A 17,664-nucleotide genomic window follows, 5' to 3' on the forward strand; every position below is an offset into this window, starting at 1 on the left:
TTTTAGTTTATGTCTTCTAGTCTTTTGCAGCCAATTTGGAAATATGCATCAAGTAGATAGCTTATAAATTGTATTAACATCTGTTTGAATAATCTTAAAGTAAAATAATGAATTCTGAGGATACATGGTCTGACATTCATTTTCTATTTGCAGACTCACACTCAAGCAGAAAGAAAAATTGTGGAGGCAAAAAAGGAAGCTTTAATAAAGGAAGCTTCAGGAAATGTTCTCTTAGATTCTTCCTTGTCAGCCCAGCTGGCAGTGCTTGATTCCATAAAGCCCCATCCCTATGGAACATTTCAAGCGGTAAGTAGTACTAACTTTATTCTTCTTTCTTCAGCTTTATGGAAAACATAAACGTATTGTTTGACAGCGTGTTTAGTCCTCCTTTTATTGGAGTCATCCCTAAGCTTTCTTGTCCAATGCTCAATTTCTCAAAGAGGTGCTTTTAAATGACTATCCCTAACTGCTAGCAGTTGTCTCGTAGAAAGCTATTCTCTGTTCAACATATGGAGACCTTGTGTATAGAAAACTTATGGTTTACCCGTTCTCGTGTCTACTGGTGAATCTTGTGCAAAGTTTCTTGAAATTATGTTGGCATAAATTCTCCTGATTGTGAAGTCAAGCACCACTAAACATAAGAAAGTACCTGAGGTGATTTCACAAGGTATTTCATTAGTCCCGGTGACAATAATTTTTGAATAAGAATGTAGTATTCATTTTTGCTTCGGAATTATATGAATAATATACTATCTTGCTTTTCATTCAATATCTCAATTGCCATCTCTGTTAGTAAGACCTCTACTTGGATATCTTTAGTAGGCATGCGAGGTTTATAATGAATCTGGAATTGCTGGATTCTGGAAAGGCCTCATCCCGACACTAATAATGGTAAGGTTATATTTCCGTATAAAGAAAATTACTAGATTTTTTCTGAGATTCCTGCTAACTGTTTTTGACTTTTGGCGTGCCAGGTGTGCAATCCATCAATTCAGTTCATGATTTATGAGACTTTGTTAAAGCATCTGAGGACTAGGCGAGTGGCTAAGAGACAAGGTTCCAAGAATGTAACAGCTCTGGAGGTAAATCTGCTGAAATGGTGGCTCTTTAATTTTCCCTTCTTCTAATAGGTCTAGCACAATAAGCTCCTTCATTATCTTTTCTTGATGCTGGATAATGAGTATGAAAAGCTAAGATCACTTCTACGTTTGCCACCCACCTTTTTTACTCAAATTCTACGGTTAGGTGTGATTAGCGAAGTGCTTTTGAAATCTCAATTGAATCTTTAAAACACTGTTCAAGGATGTTTGGAAACACAACTGTATGTATGAATAGAACATGTAAAAGAGAATTTCTTTAGGCCCTGCAGAAGGAATTTTAGCCCTAAGACCAAAATTCCAGTTTCACCATAAAATTTTAATTAACTTCAAATGAGATAGTGAGTCTAAAGACATTTACAATATTTTTGTGCACACTCACACACACAGCAACAGAGAATCATATGGGGTGTGAGAATGTGTGCAGATAGACAGATATACATACAAAAACACATAGACAAACTATTGTACAAGGAGCACTTAATTGATCAAAACTTCTATTCAGAGACTTATTAGTATCATATTTGAGTGTAAAAAGTTTACATGCATGTTTGATGATATTATGTCAAAATGGGAACATTTTGGTCAACTCATGCAAATACTGGTCGTGCGTGCATGGACTAAACACTATGAATCTGTAAGTTTCTTGGATCAGATTTGTTGTCAGATTCTCAGGAGTTAATTAGCTTTTCAGTATTTGGATTCATAGACAGATTATAATGTATAGTTATACCTCTTCTGAAGTGTTATAAGGCTGCAGCTTCACATTAACAGTGAAACATCTTTTAACTGATGTCTGTGAGCGTCAAAGAAAAAGAGCAGTTCCACTTTACGACTCATTTTACTCTAATAGTTCTGTAACTCTTTGCCAACTTTGTGTTCTCTTGGTTCATCTTTTCGTGCCTTGGTAGTATTTTCTGTACTTGTAAAAGCATCCACTGTTAAAATCTTCACTTTATCTTCATCTACACAGATTTTTCTAGTGGGGGCTGTGGCAAAACTCGGAGCAACTGTTTGTACGTACCCTCTGTTGGTTGTTAAGGTAAAATTTGTTTATTTCTCTTTGGTGCCACTGTGAAAGTATTGTAGATTCTTAGCATGAGCCAATTGTATTCTTGCATGCAACCGGAATGATTCAATGGTTGTTGAAGTGAAGATCAATTAGTTCCACACCATTTATGTCTTAAAATCAAGAGATAACAAGCTTTGGATATGGCTCTTGGTTTTGTGATACCAATCCTAAAGTCATCCATGTGCCTCTCACTGCACCTTGACTCACTACAGATGATATAGAGTCCCTATTATCGTGCTGACTGTTTGTAGACTGGCCTGCACGACACACACATTATAGGCATGCATGGAGCACTTGTTACCTCCATTCATACCTTGTAGTATGTTGTAACCTTGGATGCATAGAGTAGTAGTCCATTTAGTCTCTACTGGCTATGTGATGTCTGGGGATGGGAAGATGATTTTCTCAATAAAAAGTACATGAGCTGTAAGCGTATATTGCATAACAGATTCAGCTTTCACATCTTCGAGAGAAGGCCCATAGATCACCTTGAAACATGTTGGCACTATTGTGAAAGGAAATTAACACATAAAATATACTGTTAGATCATCCTTTCAACTATGATAACAGAATTGAATTATTAACTGAACATTATCCAAGCTTTTCTTTTTAGACAGAGGTATAATCATTGGATGCTTCAGTCTGTAACATGAAATAGATGTGTAATATCACTAGATAACTGTACTGCCTGAAAAAGATCCAACTGAAAATGGAGGATGCTAGAGGCTGTTATATGCACAACTCTGAATTAAGCTGATAAATCAAGCAGAAAAGTCCTCTGCAAGCTTTTGTTCTGCTTCGGTGTTTACTTAACTATTTCAGCAGCAAAAAGATTAGAGTAAGGTACCTATGTGTTATGATTTTGCATTATGATTATAGCAGCATAATATATTGTTATCCTGTTAAAGTCTTTTCCATCTGAAAATGTACAAGTTTGGCATTGTTTGCAGTCAAGACTTCAAGCAAAGCAGGAAATTGGAGGAAATTTGTCATTAAGATATTCAGGTTTGTAAAGTATTTGTCGATAATATATATCGTTCTTGATATCACCATATACGCATAAGAAATGTCGAGCATCTCCTCTTTGTGGTGAAATTGTTGATTAGAATTCGTTATAGCGCAGGTACACTTGATGCGATCATTAAAATGATCCGTTACGAAGGGGTTAGCAGTTTTTACAAAGGGATGAGCACAAAGATAGTACAGAGTGTTTTTGCTGCATCGGTACTTTTCATGGTGAAGGAGGAGCTTGTTAAGGCCTATGCTCTATTCTCAGAGAAAGGTCGTCTGAAGAGTGTTGGGTGATATTATTACCACCTGGAAGTTATATGCGCTGCTTAGTTTGACAAGAGCAAGGTGAGATCGATGTTATGTTTCTTTTCCTATTGATGATTGTGAAACAAATTGTGGAGTTGTTGAGAATGTTTTCACTCTTGTTGTCGGATGTCAAGTTAAGAGAGTGGGCGACCCGTCATGGCACTGAAAAGAAGCATTGTGGAGGTCATCTAATTAGTTATCTCAGCTCTCTTAAACATCAGATCACACAAAATAGAGCGCTTGTAATGTGGATATCTCTGATATGTGGGCTCTTCACTAAAACCTATCCTGTGTCTGTGTTGCAGAAATTCAATCTAAATTGTAATGTGTATCATATATATTAGCTATGTTTCTGTGCCTGTGCAATATCCAGCTACCAAGATTACTGCTAAACCCCCACTCCACCCGAAGTTTAGTGAGTAAAGATTAAGTTATGTTTTGTAAATTGAATATTTCATTATTTATATGTACCAAATTGATTCTTATAAATTTAGTAATCTTTTTGTTATAAGATATATACACCCAAGTTAATCACTTTTTCACAAATTATATTCAAACAAAGAAATTTCGTACTGAATTTACATCAGAAAATAAGTACTATAGACAGAAATACTTTTTACTAGTTTTTAAAAAAAAGGGGTGAGAATTTAATGTTGCTAAAGTTTTAAAGGTACATCTATAATATATCCATCATTAAATTTATATTACCTAAAATGCAAAAAATCATTCTTCCCCAATTATATACGTAAACAAAGAGTTTTTGAACTTTGGTATTTACCTCTTTCAATAGAAGCCCGAATTATATAATTGCAACTAAGGTTGAGTATGTCCATCATATAATAATATTGTAAATCAACTTTTTCCTTATATAACTAGTTATAACTAGTTATCGCCTCATCCCTCCACCTCAATCTTCAATCCTTCGCTCCCTCGCTCCCTCGCTCCCTTCTCCTCCAACATCTCCGTTGGTTGCCCTTCTCTCTATCCACCACCCCTCCTGTCCATCAAGCCCAGCTCCCAGAAGAACAACGCCAGTAATAATAGCTGCTATCTTTTTCAATTAAGGGAAAAAAACTAGAGAAAAAGAGTATGTATATTCCCAATTCCACAGCTTATGATGTTAAGAAATCTTGGGCCAAAAGATATAATTCATTATTAAGCACAAAAGATATAGAAGCCACCATTCATTCTATAGTCATGTGAATGGGGATTGAGAAGACAGTAAAACAAATTTAGTGCCAAAAGAATGTCGCCCCTGATGTCCTTTCCTTTTCACTTCCCAAAATTAGATAGTGAATGTATCAGAGACGCCCAGGAGGGATTGGCCTCCCCCAGCCCTGGGTAAAAAATAAAGAACCACTTACATGATCCACTTCTAAAACAATTAGGGAGTTGGAGAAGAAACTGTTGGAGGATCTCGGAGAACTTGCTGCAGTAAGCGTGCAGCGAGGCGTTGGGTAATTCCACCGACAACACGCCCACCAAGATTTCGTGCTTCGGGTTCTTGAAGTACCTGCTTACAATTCTAAAGTTAGCTTGAATACTATACATTTATTTCATTCTCAATAGTGAGCTAACCACACCAATGTGAAGTTATCTCACCATTCTAAGATCTGAGGAGAAAACATCAGTTTCCTTTTTCTAGAACATATACTAGTTTCAAATTCTTGATAAGTTGCACCATAGCAGCTAATATTACCCTAGAACTCCGTAATTCATGCCATAAATACTTATCCTCTCCAGACATAAGAACTGTACTTATAGAGGTTTAAAGATCTTACATCAATATGCCTTTTGAATTCAAACATAAAACTTAAGCAAATGGCATATTAGTTTCTTACCTGTAGGATGGGCTGCAACATACTAGGATCGAAGTTGTCTGAGGATCGTAGAAGCTCCCATATTCTAAATACTTGTGCCCTAAGTTCCAACATGCTTTCCTGCTCAGCCGAGTTCATTACTAATGGACCAGTTGCACTGAAATTAAAGACAAGTGTCCTAATAACATCAGGAATTGATTTGTATGATTCAACCACGGAGCCCAGGATAATAGCTTCCGTAACACGCACAGCTTCTTTAATCACCAAAACCCTGAGTTCTTCACCATCTGCACCCAGCAATAGTTTGAGAACAGGTTGTAAAGCATCTTTTGCATTGAAATCTGAGTCCTTCTTTCCCTGGACTAGCAAGTTCTCAAGTCTATTCCACCTGCAACAAAATCATGAAGCTTCTACATTCAAGTAATGTCACAGGAGAATAACTCATCATACAGATAGTGATGAAATAAATCAGTCCACCGCACATGCCTGAATCTCCCATCCTTGAAAAGCAGCTCAATAAGAGCATCTCTGAGATATGGATTAGGATCAGTAAGAAGCCTTTTAGCAAAATACGGATATGATGCAGCCAGCACCTTAAAATTAGGGTCAGCATACAGAGCTAAACCTTCTAGAACAGTGAGAGACCGTAAAATCAAGGCATAATATGCAGGCACTGCAAGAATTAAATAGCAATTATTAGACAAAATGCAGAGAGGAAATTTTATCACAGTACATGCAGGTCAATTTTAAACAACACACAGTCTTGCTCAGAAGTCTTCCAATTAAAGAAAATTGCCACATTGATCATTTACATAGCGCAATAAAAGTTAGCTGATCTGCATACAGCTGCATCAAGACTTCACAGGCTTGCAACAGCTTGTTAAACATAAATACAGCAGAATAGCAGGCAAGAATGTATAGGGAAACCAAAAAGAACAGCAATTCTGGATCAACATGTCTCCTTTCTTACATTTGACAGCTGTTGGAATTATATTACCTATGATGCCATATGCTTCCATAGTAAGAAAATGTTGGTAAGTATTGCCTTTAGGAAATCACAAGTAAGCTTCCCCAACTACAAAGCTCACAAAGTACAGAACAGAATCTAGTCTAAGGAGAAAACACATCACATTCATCATCACTGCAATCTGAACTTCTTGATGCAATCATTCTTTCAGCAATTGACCACGATGATGGTTTTCTAATCCTCATAATTCAACAATTATAAAGTTCTCCACCTAGTAAAGATAGCCTTAATTTTTTGTCATTATGTTTTGAGGTACTGTTCAACAACCACAAGACAGCTGCATTCTGCAGCACATAGCTCAATCCTTTGTCCTCCGTTTTTCCCATATTATACTCCTCCTTGCAATATTATGTTGACCAAATTGATGAAAATATAGCTCTAGTTCATTTATCAGCGGTGTGCAGTAGGAGAGTATTTTGCTACAAACTATTCCTCTCAAAAGCAGTCAGTATATACGATTGTAACTTGTAAGGAAGATAGATGCTCACCATTAAATGGATATTGGTATAAGACAGCACCCAAACCATCCACAATGGTTTTAAAGTTGAGCTCACTCACAGTCGAATTTAGTGCGTCATCAAAGAAGTTCCTTAGAGCTGGCACAATGGGAGATACATCTACACTAGGAGACAAAAAGTCTAAAGCATAGTAATCACGAGCCATGGCTTCATAGTCCCGATTAACCATGTGCACAACATGACCAATTATGGCAGATCTTGCTTGTTCAGGAGTCTCACTCATCATTCCAAAATCAAGAAAAGCAAGCTTCCCATCTGGTGTTGCTAATAGATTCCCTGGATGAGGATCTGCATGAAAATAACCATACTCAAGCAGCTGTCTAAGACTGCATTGTATGCCAGTGTTCACCAGATCCAGTACTTTCAGCCCTTGCCTCTCAATGGCCTCTTGCTCATTTAATTTAACGCCTTCAACCCACTCCATCGTTAGCACTTTTCCGCTTGTGTAGTCCCAGAAAATATCAGGGACAAGGACATCTTCTTTGTCCGCATACAATTTTTTAAATCTCCTTGCATTTTGTCCTTCCTGCATAGACCTGTGAAAATTATTATTCAAACCCACTAGCTTTCTCATTCACACAACTACGTTGATGGCATTTCCCTAACCACGGGATTTAATTCAAAAGTACAGTTGGCTATGGTTCTGTGGCAAACGCAAAATAATGTTGAAAACTAACCTGTACATAATTGAGCTCCTGATAAACTCTTCGGGCGAATTCATCAACAAGGGCAACAACATCACTTGAAATAATGTCAACATACTTATTTATGAGAAAACCTAGACCTCTTATGAGGTAAAAGTCTAGCCCAATAGCTTCTTCAATACCAGGTCGCTGCACCTTTACAGCCACAACCTGCCCAGAATATTTCAACTGTGCTTTGTAAACTTGACCTAAACTGGCCGCAGCAATCGGAGATGCGGATATTGATGAGTAAATAGAATCAAGTGGACATCCCAACTCTCTTTCAATACATGAAAATGCTTCTGCATCTGGAAATGTTGGCAAAGCATCCTACTTCACCAAAAAAATGAAAGAACATTATTATGACATCTAAGCTCAAACGAATAACGTAATTGGATAGTTAAAATGGGAGAGACACCATGGCATGTAAACATACATGAAGGGATATTTTTGCAAATTTTGCAACTCCAACAGCCAATAATAAAGCAGAGATAGAAAATTTCACTGGATTTTCCTTTTAAATCTTGTTTTTCCTTACCATTTTCTTCCCCCAATGGATACAAGTTATTAGAAACAAAGGGCATGCTACATAAAAGATAGTACCTTAAGATTTTGTGGAATTTCATAATGACAACAACAGAAGCTGGTGATAGAACTTGAACCAAGTATTCAAGATGCATAATTTAACCTTTTTTTCCATCATTTACATGTATAACACTCATGTTCATAATATGACATGTATGTGTAGAGCAGGTTCATTGCTTGCAGATATTAGCACTCTGACAATCTTGTTGTATGAGGAGTCAATGATCGATGATCATGGTTTTACACTCGAGAAATTCATTGGAATATTTCTTTCTTTTTACTACTACTTCTCCATTCCTGGATTAGGCACTTAATACCTACTTTGCCCTTGTTTATGAGTTTCTTATGTCTGTTCTAGATCTCTTTGACTAATTAATTAGTCATTCAAATACAAAGACCTCGATGAAATATAAAATTTGCTTGTTATGGCTTCGCATGGGAAGTTCTCAATGGTCATGCTAAACATGGCATAAGTTATTTTAGATGGAGACATTTGTTTTCACTAATTTCTGTTATGATCCTAGACGAAGGGCCTTACAATATAGTAGGAGAAGAGAGCAAACAAGCAACATATTATCAATTTTGTCATCATAAACAGCATACAATTATTTCAACTTCCCACGAAATAACAGCCACTTTTTCAACAATGTTTTCCAAGTAAGGGTGAAGTTCAGGCAGACATCATTCATCCTCCACCGAGCACACCTATTCCTTCTGAGATTATGTTACAGCCACTTTCTCCTTTCGCGATTTCCTTAACTTCTATTGGTTTTAAGGTAACATTAATGTCTATAATTGTACAACAAGACATCATAATAAGTATGGTGTCCAACATACTCATAGATTAAGGACATAAACCATATCTCAGTGTTAATGAACATCCAACACAAACTTACATGTTATATATAAATCATAACATGGACTTACATAGTGCATCATAAAAATATGGATATAACATAATACATTTATCTCAATACTGATTTTGTACGGTACACTTGTCTTTGGATTCGTCCATTTCAAGAGGGGTAAAATGTCATTAACCGAGGGTTAATTGCCATGGGAACATGTAATGCCATGGAATGTTCTTCTATTTCCTCAGAATACCAGAAAGAGAAGATCATAACTGTGTTTTCCTCTTATCGTATTTTCCCCAATCCACTTACAGCCACCAACGGTTCATAAATACATAAGCAGAAAAACCAAGATTAAAAGGTTAAGGATGTACCTGCAACTGAGAAAGTTCCTCTAGGTATTGGGGCGGGCACAAATCAGGCCTGGTGGACAAACCCTGGCCAATTTTGACAAAAGTAGGTCCCAATCTAGTTAAAGTCTTCCTCAATTGGACTGCCCGCTGTCTTTGGTTCTGATCGAGCTGCCCCTTCACTTGATCGAGCCACAAATTGAAGGCAAAATAACCAAGCCCTGCAAATATCTCCAGCGCCCTCCTAACCACCTTAATTGGGCGCGACCCGTATTTAGTGGCCAGAAGTTCTGGACTGTAGACCGAAGCATTAGCAGCACGGGCCATAGCCCTCGCTTCCGCTTGCATATCATCAGCTCGGTCTCTGCTAGACGGAGCAGAGGAGGATGAGTCTCTGACTCGCAAGAGGGCCACGGAGGCACTGCCATCACCACCGTTAATGGCTTGTGCCGGTCTCGGCTTCGCCTCAACCAGCGCCGCTCGTGGCGGAATTGCTTTAACCCTCCCTCTCCTCCGAACCGAAATCCTCGCACCCACGCAACAAGGGACCGACAACGTAGTGGTACTCATCGGTGATAAAATCTGTTTTTTCGATCTTTACAGGAATCAGATGATTAGTAGTATGTATGTATTTATTTTCTGCATTATTAGGACAGCAATCAGATGTATTTTATTTATTCTCTTTTTTCCTTTTTTTCTGGATGAAAACACAATGACCTTTCGTCGAGCACTGTCGTGTTTGAACAAAGAACGCAAGCACGGAATTCATTTGTGGGCCATAAAATTTAGTAAGTAGTTCAATTCAACAAGTTACAAATATCTTCCAGTTAATAGTAGAGGTCACTGTACAAATCCGGCACATAGCGTTTGAATACGTGTTTTGTGAAAATAGAGATTGAAAAATAAATATAAATAAGTCTGTATTAAAAATAGTATGTATGTTTAGATTTGTTTTTTTGACATAATTTAAAATAAGTATTGTATGTTTAATGTTGTATTTTGAAAGACAAAAATTACTATTAATTGTCAAATTATATCTTTTTTATATATATTTATGTATATGTGTATTTATTTTAAAACAGTTAAAAACACCTAAATAAGATATTTTTGAATAATGACACATTTAATATGTTTTGACTTATTTCAAAAATAATTTAAAAATAAAAACAAACACACAGTCTTTTACGTTTTTCTTGGTTTTTTTCTTTTTAAATTGATTACAATTACGTACAACTTTCAATCATTTATTATTTACAATTCAAATAACTTCTATTAAACAAAGAAAAATTAGTATTTTTCATATATGTCTTTTACACTTTTAATTTTATTGGGTATAAACTTCTCGTTTTTTATGGCATAACTTTCAAAAAGTATCATCTGTGATTTATGATACATTTTCGATAGATATTTAAATGACTATTAGGTTCTCTGTTAAAATTTTTAACAAAAATGTGTCGTGGGACAAAAATGTTATTTTTTTAGAATTATAAAATGAGAATTTTGTAATCAATTGAACCAAAAGTATAAAAAACTTAAGTTGCATAACGAAAAGGGAAATGAAAAATATATGTGCTGAATCGCAAAAAAAATTATTATCAAGTTACTAAAACCACATTTAAAGAACCAAAACACTTGAAAAATTGGTCAAACTACAAGAGCAGACCTAATTTGGTTTCACAATTGCATAATTAATTACTAATTGAATGTGGGACATTCGATGCATGTATATAAAAAGTTTATCTAATAAAAAAAAATATTGTAGAAAAAAAATTATAATTTAAAAATAATTGTAAGAAAAGTAAATAATTTTGAAAGAGAATATTTAGACTAGGAGAAAGAGAAAAAAAGCATATTAACTAAAAACAAGAGAGACATCGAAAAGTGCTCTCCATCGATATATAGTATAGACAAAAAACAAATATTGGTTATGAGAGAATTAATTTTAAACAAGTTATGTTCATAATTTCATAATTGAATTTATACAAACACAAATTTGAGTTAAATTTCAAAATTAATCTCATTTTTAATATTAATGAAGAAATTAAAAGATTACTTAATTAGCAGAATGGGGAATTAGATAAAAAAAAAAACAAATGTTATGGGATTAGAAGTTACAACTTGTAAGTTTTATCAAGACTTGATTATAATAGAATTTACTCTTAAAAGATATTATCGAAAAAGGGTGGAGCAGCATAATCGAAATTACGTTAGCACTTAAATAAAAACACAAGTTTAGTATACTGAATCATAGGCACTAAAAATAGTTAAAAGGGCAAAATTGCACTTTTGATTTCATAAAACAAGAGGGAGTTGCACTTTTGGTCATGCATTTTACGGGATTTATATGTTTGATCCCACATGATTAAAACAAGTTGTAGCCGATGTCCCAAAGAATATCAGTTTTGGTCCCACATAATTACTAAACGGGACCACATCTACAACGTTTTTCAATCGTATAGGATCAAAAATATTAAACACAGTAAAGTACGGGACCAAAGTGCAAACCCCATGTCCTGTGGGATGAAAAATGCAACTTTACCCTGTTTAAAGTGATGAATTGGAAGGAAACTCAAATCCATTGGCTTGGCAAATTCTGTAGAATATGGAGAAAAAGAATAAACTCACTTGCATCAGACTCAACAAGGCCAAGTTCACATGATGCTTTTGGGCTAGCAGGATTCCTCGAGCAAAGCAACCTTAAACGAAAAGCATCAATGCATCATACTTGCTTAAAGGGGAAAAAACAAATCAAACATACCAGTAACTTAAGTCAAATCTTCATTGAATGAAAGACTATCATTCCCGGTTACAACCACATGAAGTGACAAACTATAAACGGCTAGTGAGGCATAAAACTTCTATGAACATATTGGAGAATCTAGAAAATGCTATAAATCTGAAGTTTTGGAATAGCCACAACATACAAATTTGAGTAAGAGTCCATTTGGGCAGAACATAACGAGTACTCTCATCTTGTGGAAGAGCTTACATCCCTTCATTGATAGAGACTCTACGGGCTGTTCTTCAGTTACTTAAAAACAAGTAGATTAACTATAAACAAATATGGACGCAAAAAAATCCAGAAAACCATGAATTTATTGGTAAGGCTAAAAATTATATGGGTACTGGACATCCTAATAAACTCCCATATCATATAAAGAACAGCTAAAAACCAGCTGCGAATTAGACTTTTTGCACTTATCTGGGGTACAAAGGACAGGGGATCAACAACAAAAAAAACCCATAAAAGCGTGACCACAACAGTTCTTCCGACCAAGGAATGACTAGTTTGAGCCATAGTTATGGCACACAGCGCCAAAGCCTCGCCCAGACCCCGACAAAGTCAGTTGTTCCAGAAACGTATACTCATTATCAGGTGGAATCTATAAGTAATCATGTCTACCACCTCAAGCCGGTAACATTGAAAAGACACAGGACAAAAGAAAGATCACAGAAAAATGTGCAAGGAATAAACAAACTACTGGAATATAACTTATGGAAAAAACCGCTAGCTCTCAGCATTGAACCGGCACACTAAAACCTGCATTATCTTTTAACCTAAGTAGCAGAGCATAGTGGAACAACTAGAGAGAGGTACACACACCAAATTGAGAAACAGTTGAAAGTATGCATTATAAGGTCCATACCTAGCTATCATTACAAACTGACAAGTAGAAACTATAGCGATAAATGTAAAGATATGAAGTATTTATCAGAAATTCTATTCATAAAGGTGAGTGCATTTGTAATCATAACTGCATGTGTAGACGTGGCAAGAAAACTATAGTCATTGAAACCAGAAGAAGCCATGAAGGACTGAGAAAAGAAAACGAAAACTGAGAGCCTTTTAAGTTTATGTTTATAAATAGATATATTTATATATTATGTCTAATAAAATAAGATAGATAAATAAATGATGAACGTAACAATAACTAATGGATCAAAAGTTTATAAAGATCAATGTTCCATATTTTATAATATTTATATTTATATAATATATAGAATATATATAAGTAATAAATATAATTTATTTATAGTGGAGGCAACGATGGTGGCAGTTGCCACTGTTGGCTCATCTTGGGTGATAGTCGTCATCCAAAAGACGATGGGGTGGCCATCACCCTTTCAATATTAGCGATGACTGTTGCCCAGAAGATGGGCGAGAAGGCTTAGTTTTCTTGGAAGGTCGTCTCGTAGATTATAGGAAGAAGGTTTCTCTGCGCGATGACTAAGATGAACTGACAGCTGCCGCCATGGTGTATATATTAGTTATGTATAAATATATTATAAAAGATTATAAAAGATGGGCATTTGATCTTTAGAAAAAAATGATCTAATGGTTGTTATTATAATCATTGTTTGTTTATTCTATTAAATATGCGATTTATTCAATACTAACTTTTTGAAATGACAATTTAATAAAATGATGCTTTTTGCAGTCTGTACAAGAATCACGAGAGCAGACTCATTTAAGAAAGGAAATGCAAGTTAGCTTAAAGAATGAAGTCTTGTACAAAAGAAAATTGTAGAACCAAAGCAAATTCAATATAGGGGGGAAAACAAAAAGGAGAGATACCTTAAACTAAGAATTTTTTAAAAAGACTAACTTTTCAAAATGACAATTTAACAAAATGATTTGTTTATGTATAAAAATCATGAGGGAAAGCTAATTTAGAAAAGGAAGTTTTATAGGAAGAAAGATGGTAAATTAATCTAGAGAAGGAACTTTTGTAGAAAGCAAATTGGAGAACCAAAGCAAATCCATTGTCGAGAGAAAAATAGAGACAATGTAGCTTAAACTAATAATTTTTAAAAATGACTAACTTTTCGAAATGATAATTTAATAAACACATTTGTTTATGTATAAGAATAACAAGGGCAACAAAATGTCACAGTTTTTTAGAAAGAAAAATGCAAGTTAATTTAAAGAAGGAAGTTCCTTAGAAAGGAAAAGTTGAGAACCAAACAAACTCATTGTGGAGGGAAAAACAAAGACGAGGTAGCTTAAACTAAGAATCTTGTTAAAAAGACTAGCTTTTCGAAATTACAATTTAATAAAAGGATTCATTTATGTAAAAGAATCACGAGGGCAAGTTAATTTAAGGAAGGAAGTTTTATAGAAAGTAACATGTAAGTTAGTTTAAAAAAGAAAAGTTCGGAGAAAGGAAAATTTGAGGATCAAAGCAAATTCATTGTGGGAAGAAAAACAGAGCAGAGGTAGCTTAAATTATGATTTTTTTGCAAAAGACTATCTTTTTGAAATAACAATTTAATTAAAGAATTCGTTTATGTATAAGAATCACGAGAGTGAACATACTTACGAAAGGATGTTTTGTAGAAATGTAGATGCAAGTTAGTTTAAAGAATTAAGTTTTGCCAAAAGGAAAAGTCGACACCATTGCAAAATCATTATGGGAGGGGGGAATATAGAGGAGGTAGCTTACACTAAGATTCTTTTAAAAAGACTAGTTTTATGAAATTTTATAAAAGGATCCATTTATGTATAAGAATCACAGGGGCAAACTAATTTAAGAAAGGAAAGCGCAAGTTAGTCTAAAGAAGGAAGTGTTGTAGAAGGAAAAATTTTAGAACCAAAGCAGACTCATTGTGGGGGAAAATCACATAGGTAGATTAAACCAAGAATTTTTTAAACAGACTAACTTTTAGAAATAATAATTTAATAAAATGATTCGTTTACATATAAGAATCACAAGAGCAAGCTAATTTAAGAAAGGAAGATTTGTAGAAAAAAAATGCAAGTTATTTTAAAGAAATAAGTTCTGGAGAAAGGAAAATTTGAGAATCAAAGTAAATCCATTATGGAGGAAAACACATAAGAGGTAGCTTAAACTAAAATTTTTTAAAAAGTCTAGATTTTCGAACAAACAATTTAATTAAAAAAATTTGTTTATGTATAAGAATTATGAGGGCAAGATAATTTAAGAAACTAAGTTTTGTAGAAAGGAAAATGCAAGTTAGGGAAGTTCTGTAGAAAAAAAAATTTGAGAACACAAACAAATTCATTGTGGGGGAAAAATAAAGAGGGCTAGAATAAACTAAGAATTTTGTACAATGAATAGATTTTCGAAATGAGAATTTGATAAAAAGACTCGTTCATGTATGAGAATCACAAGAGCAAGCTAATTTAAAAAAGCAAGTTTTGTAGAAAGGAATTTGCAAGTAGTTTAAAGAATTAAGTTTTGTAGAAAGAAAAATTTGAGAGGCAACGCATAATCAATGTCGGGAAAAAAGTGTGGGGCTAGCTTAAACTATGAGTTTTCTAGAAAGACTAGATTTTTGAAATGACAATTTAATGAAGAAATTTGTTTATGCATAAGAATCACAAGAGCAAGCATATTTGAGAAATAAAGTTTTGTAGAAAGAAAAATGTAAGTGAGCTTAAAGAATGAAGTTTTGGAGAAAAAAAAAATTGAGACCAACGCAAATTCATTCTGAACATAAAACCAGAGAGAAGGTAGCTCAAACTAAGAATATTTTAAAAGGACTGCCTTATTAAAATGAAAATTTAGTTAAACGATTCGTTGATGTAGAAGAATCACGAGAGCAAGGTAATTTAAAAAAGGAAGTTTTGTTGAGAGGAAATGCAAGTCAGTTCAAACAAGGAAGTTTCGTAAAACGAAAAATTTGAGAACCAAATCAAATTCATTGTGGGGGGAAAAAGAGAGGAGCTTAACTAAGAATTTTTTAAAAAGACTAGCTTTTTCAAATGATAATTTAATAAAAAGATTCATTTATGTGTAAGAAGCTTTAGCGCAAGCTAATTTTAGAAATAATTTTGTAGAAAGGAAAATGTAGGTTAGTTTGAAAAAGGAAGTTTGGTAGAAAGGAAAATTAGAGAACCAAAGTAAATTCATTGTTGGGGAAAAAGCACAGAGAGGTAGTTTAAACTAAGGTGTTTGTGAAAAGGCTAGCTTTTCTAAATGACAATTTAATTTGTTTATGTATAAAAATCACGAGGACAAGCTAATTTAACCAAGAAAGTTTTGTAAAAAGAAAAATTTATGTGGAGGAAAAAGCCACAGAGAGGTAGTATAAACTAAATTTTTTTTTTAAAAAGACTAGCTTTTCGAAATGAAAATTTAATAAAAGGAACAAAAAAGGAAAGCTAATTTAATAAAGGAAGTTTTTTAGAAAGAAAAATTAGCAAACCACTAAATTCATTGTCGGGGAAAAAACACACAGAGCTAGTTTAAACTAACAACTTTTTGGAAAATACAGCTTTTCAAATGACAATTTAATAAAAGGATTTGCTTATGTATAAGAATCACGAAGGCAAAGCTTATTTACTAAAGGAAGTTTTTAAGAAATGAAATTTCAAGTTACTTTAAAGAATGAAGTTTTGTAGAAAGAAAAATTTAAGTTACTTTATAGGATGAAGTTTTGTAGAGAGAAAAAGATTGAGAACCAAAGCAAATTCATTGTGAGGGAGTAAAAAGAAGAGGTAGCTTAAACTAAGAATTTTTTAAAAAGCCTAAGTTTTTCAAAGTGAAAAATTAATAAAAAGATTTGTCTATGTATAAAAATCATGAGTGCAAGCTAATTAAAGAACAGAAAATTGAAAGTTAATTTAAAGAAGTTTTGGAGAAAAAAAATTTCAGAACCAAAGCATATTAATTGTGGAACGCAAAACAAAGATGAGGTAGCTAAAAGTAAGAATTTTTTGAAAAGACTAGATTTTCGAAAAGACAATTTAGTTAAAAGGATTCGTTTATATATAAAAATCAAGAGGGTAAGATAATTTAAGAACCGAAGTTTTGTTAAAAGGAAAAGGGAAGTACAAATTAATTCAAACAAGGAATTTTCTACAAAGGAAAAATTAGAAAAACCAATGCAAATTTATTGTTGGGGGAAAGTAGATGAGTTAGCTTAACCTAAGAATTTGTAAAACACTAGCTTTTCGAAATGACAATCTAATAAAAGAATTTGTTTATGTATAAGAATCATGAATGCAAGCTTATTTAAGAAAGAAAGTTTTGTCGAAAAAGAAAATGCAAGTTAGCTTAAAAAGAAAGTTTTGCAAAAAGGAAAATGAAAGTTAATTTAAAGAGGGAAGTTTTTGTAGAAAGGACATTTTTGACAATGAGAGAAAACTCATTGTGGGGTGGAGTGGTTGGGGGAGAGAAAGAGGAGGTAGTTTACTAAGAATTTTGTAGAAAGATTAGCTTTTCCAAATGACAATTTAATAAAATTATTAATATATAAGAATTACAAGAGCAAGCTAATTTAAGAAATGAAATTTTGTAGTAAAAGAAAATGCAAGTTAGTTTAAAAAAGAGTTTTGTAGAAAGGAAAAAGCAAGTTACTCTAAAGAAATTTATTGGGG

At 33.9% G+C, this 17,664-nt stretch overlaps 2 protein-coding genes across 4 annotated transcripts in view; one reads left to right on the forward strand and one right to left on the reverse strand.

Moving 5' to 3' along the window:
- Positions 1 to 3,902, forward strand: part of LOC105170627 (peroxisomal nicotinamide adenine dinucleotide carrier-like) — a 9,005-nt gene extending 5,103 nt beyond the window's left edge. For 2 of the 3 annotated variants that reach the window (XM_011091469.2, XM_020696836.1), the window contains exons 6-11: positions 154 to 306; positions 823 to 891; positions 975 to 1,082; positions 2,071 to 2,139; positions 3,120 to 3,174; positions 3,293 to 3,902. In XM_011091469.2, coding sequence (XP_011089771.1) covers positions 154 to 306; positions 823 to 891; positions 975 to 1,082; positions 2,071 to 2,139; positions 3,120 to 3,174; positions 3,293 to 3,474 — 636 coding nt within the window. In that variant the 3' untranslated portion in view covers positions 3,475 to 3,902. The remainder of the gene's footprint in view (positions 1 to 153; positions 307 to 822; positions 892 to 974; positions 1,083 to 2,070; positions 2,140 to 3,119; positions 3,175 to 3,292) is intronic. The other variant, XR_002287813.1, reaches the window with a different exon arrangement.
- LOC105170628 (uncharacterized aarF domain-containing protein kinase At1g79600, chloroplastic) lies at positions 4,607 to 10,055 on the reverse strand. Its single transcript, XM_011091470.2, has 6 exons — positions 9,345 to 10,055; positions 7,529 to 7,864; positions 6,822 to 7,377; positions 5,793 to 5,979; positions 5,328 to 5,694; positions 4,607 to 4,999 (listed from the first exon to the last, which is right to left on the reverse strand). Exons 1-6 carry the CDS (start codon positions 9,888 to 9,890, stop codon positions 4,871 to 4,873), a joined length of 2,121 nt encoding a protein of 706 aa, XP_011089772.1. The 5' UTR covers positions 9,891 to 10,055; the 3' UTR covers positions 4,607 to 4,870.

The sequence above is a fragment of the Sesamum indicum genome, linkage group LG9 (assembly GCF_000512975.1).
Source record: "Sesamum indicum cultivar Zhongzhi No. 13 linkage group LG9, S_indicum_v1.0, whole genome shotgun sequence".
Classification (NCBI taxonomy): domain Eukaryota; kingdom Viridiplantae; phylum Streptophyta; class Magnoliopsida; order Lamiales; family Pedaliaceae; genus Sesamum; species Sesamum indicum.

Excerpts from the sequence above, each read along its gene's own strand:
- LOC105170628 (XM_011091470.2), bottom strand. The coding sequence starts at position 9,890 with ATGAGTACCACTACGTTGTCGGTCCCTTGTTGCGTGGGTGCGAGGATT. Across the intron at positions 5,980-6,821 it reads ATACCAATATCCATTTAATG|TGCCTGCATATTATGCCTTG; the intron begins GTGAGCATCTAT and ends TAATTCTTGCAG. Across the intron at positions 5,000-5,327 it reads TGTTGCAGCCCATCCTACAG|GTACTTCAAGAACCCGAAGC; the intron begins GTAAGAAACTAA and ends AATTGTAAGCAG.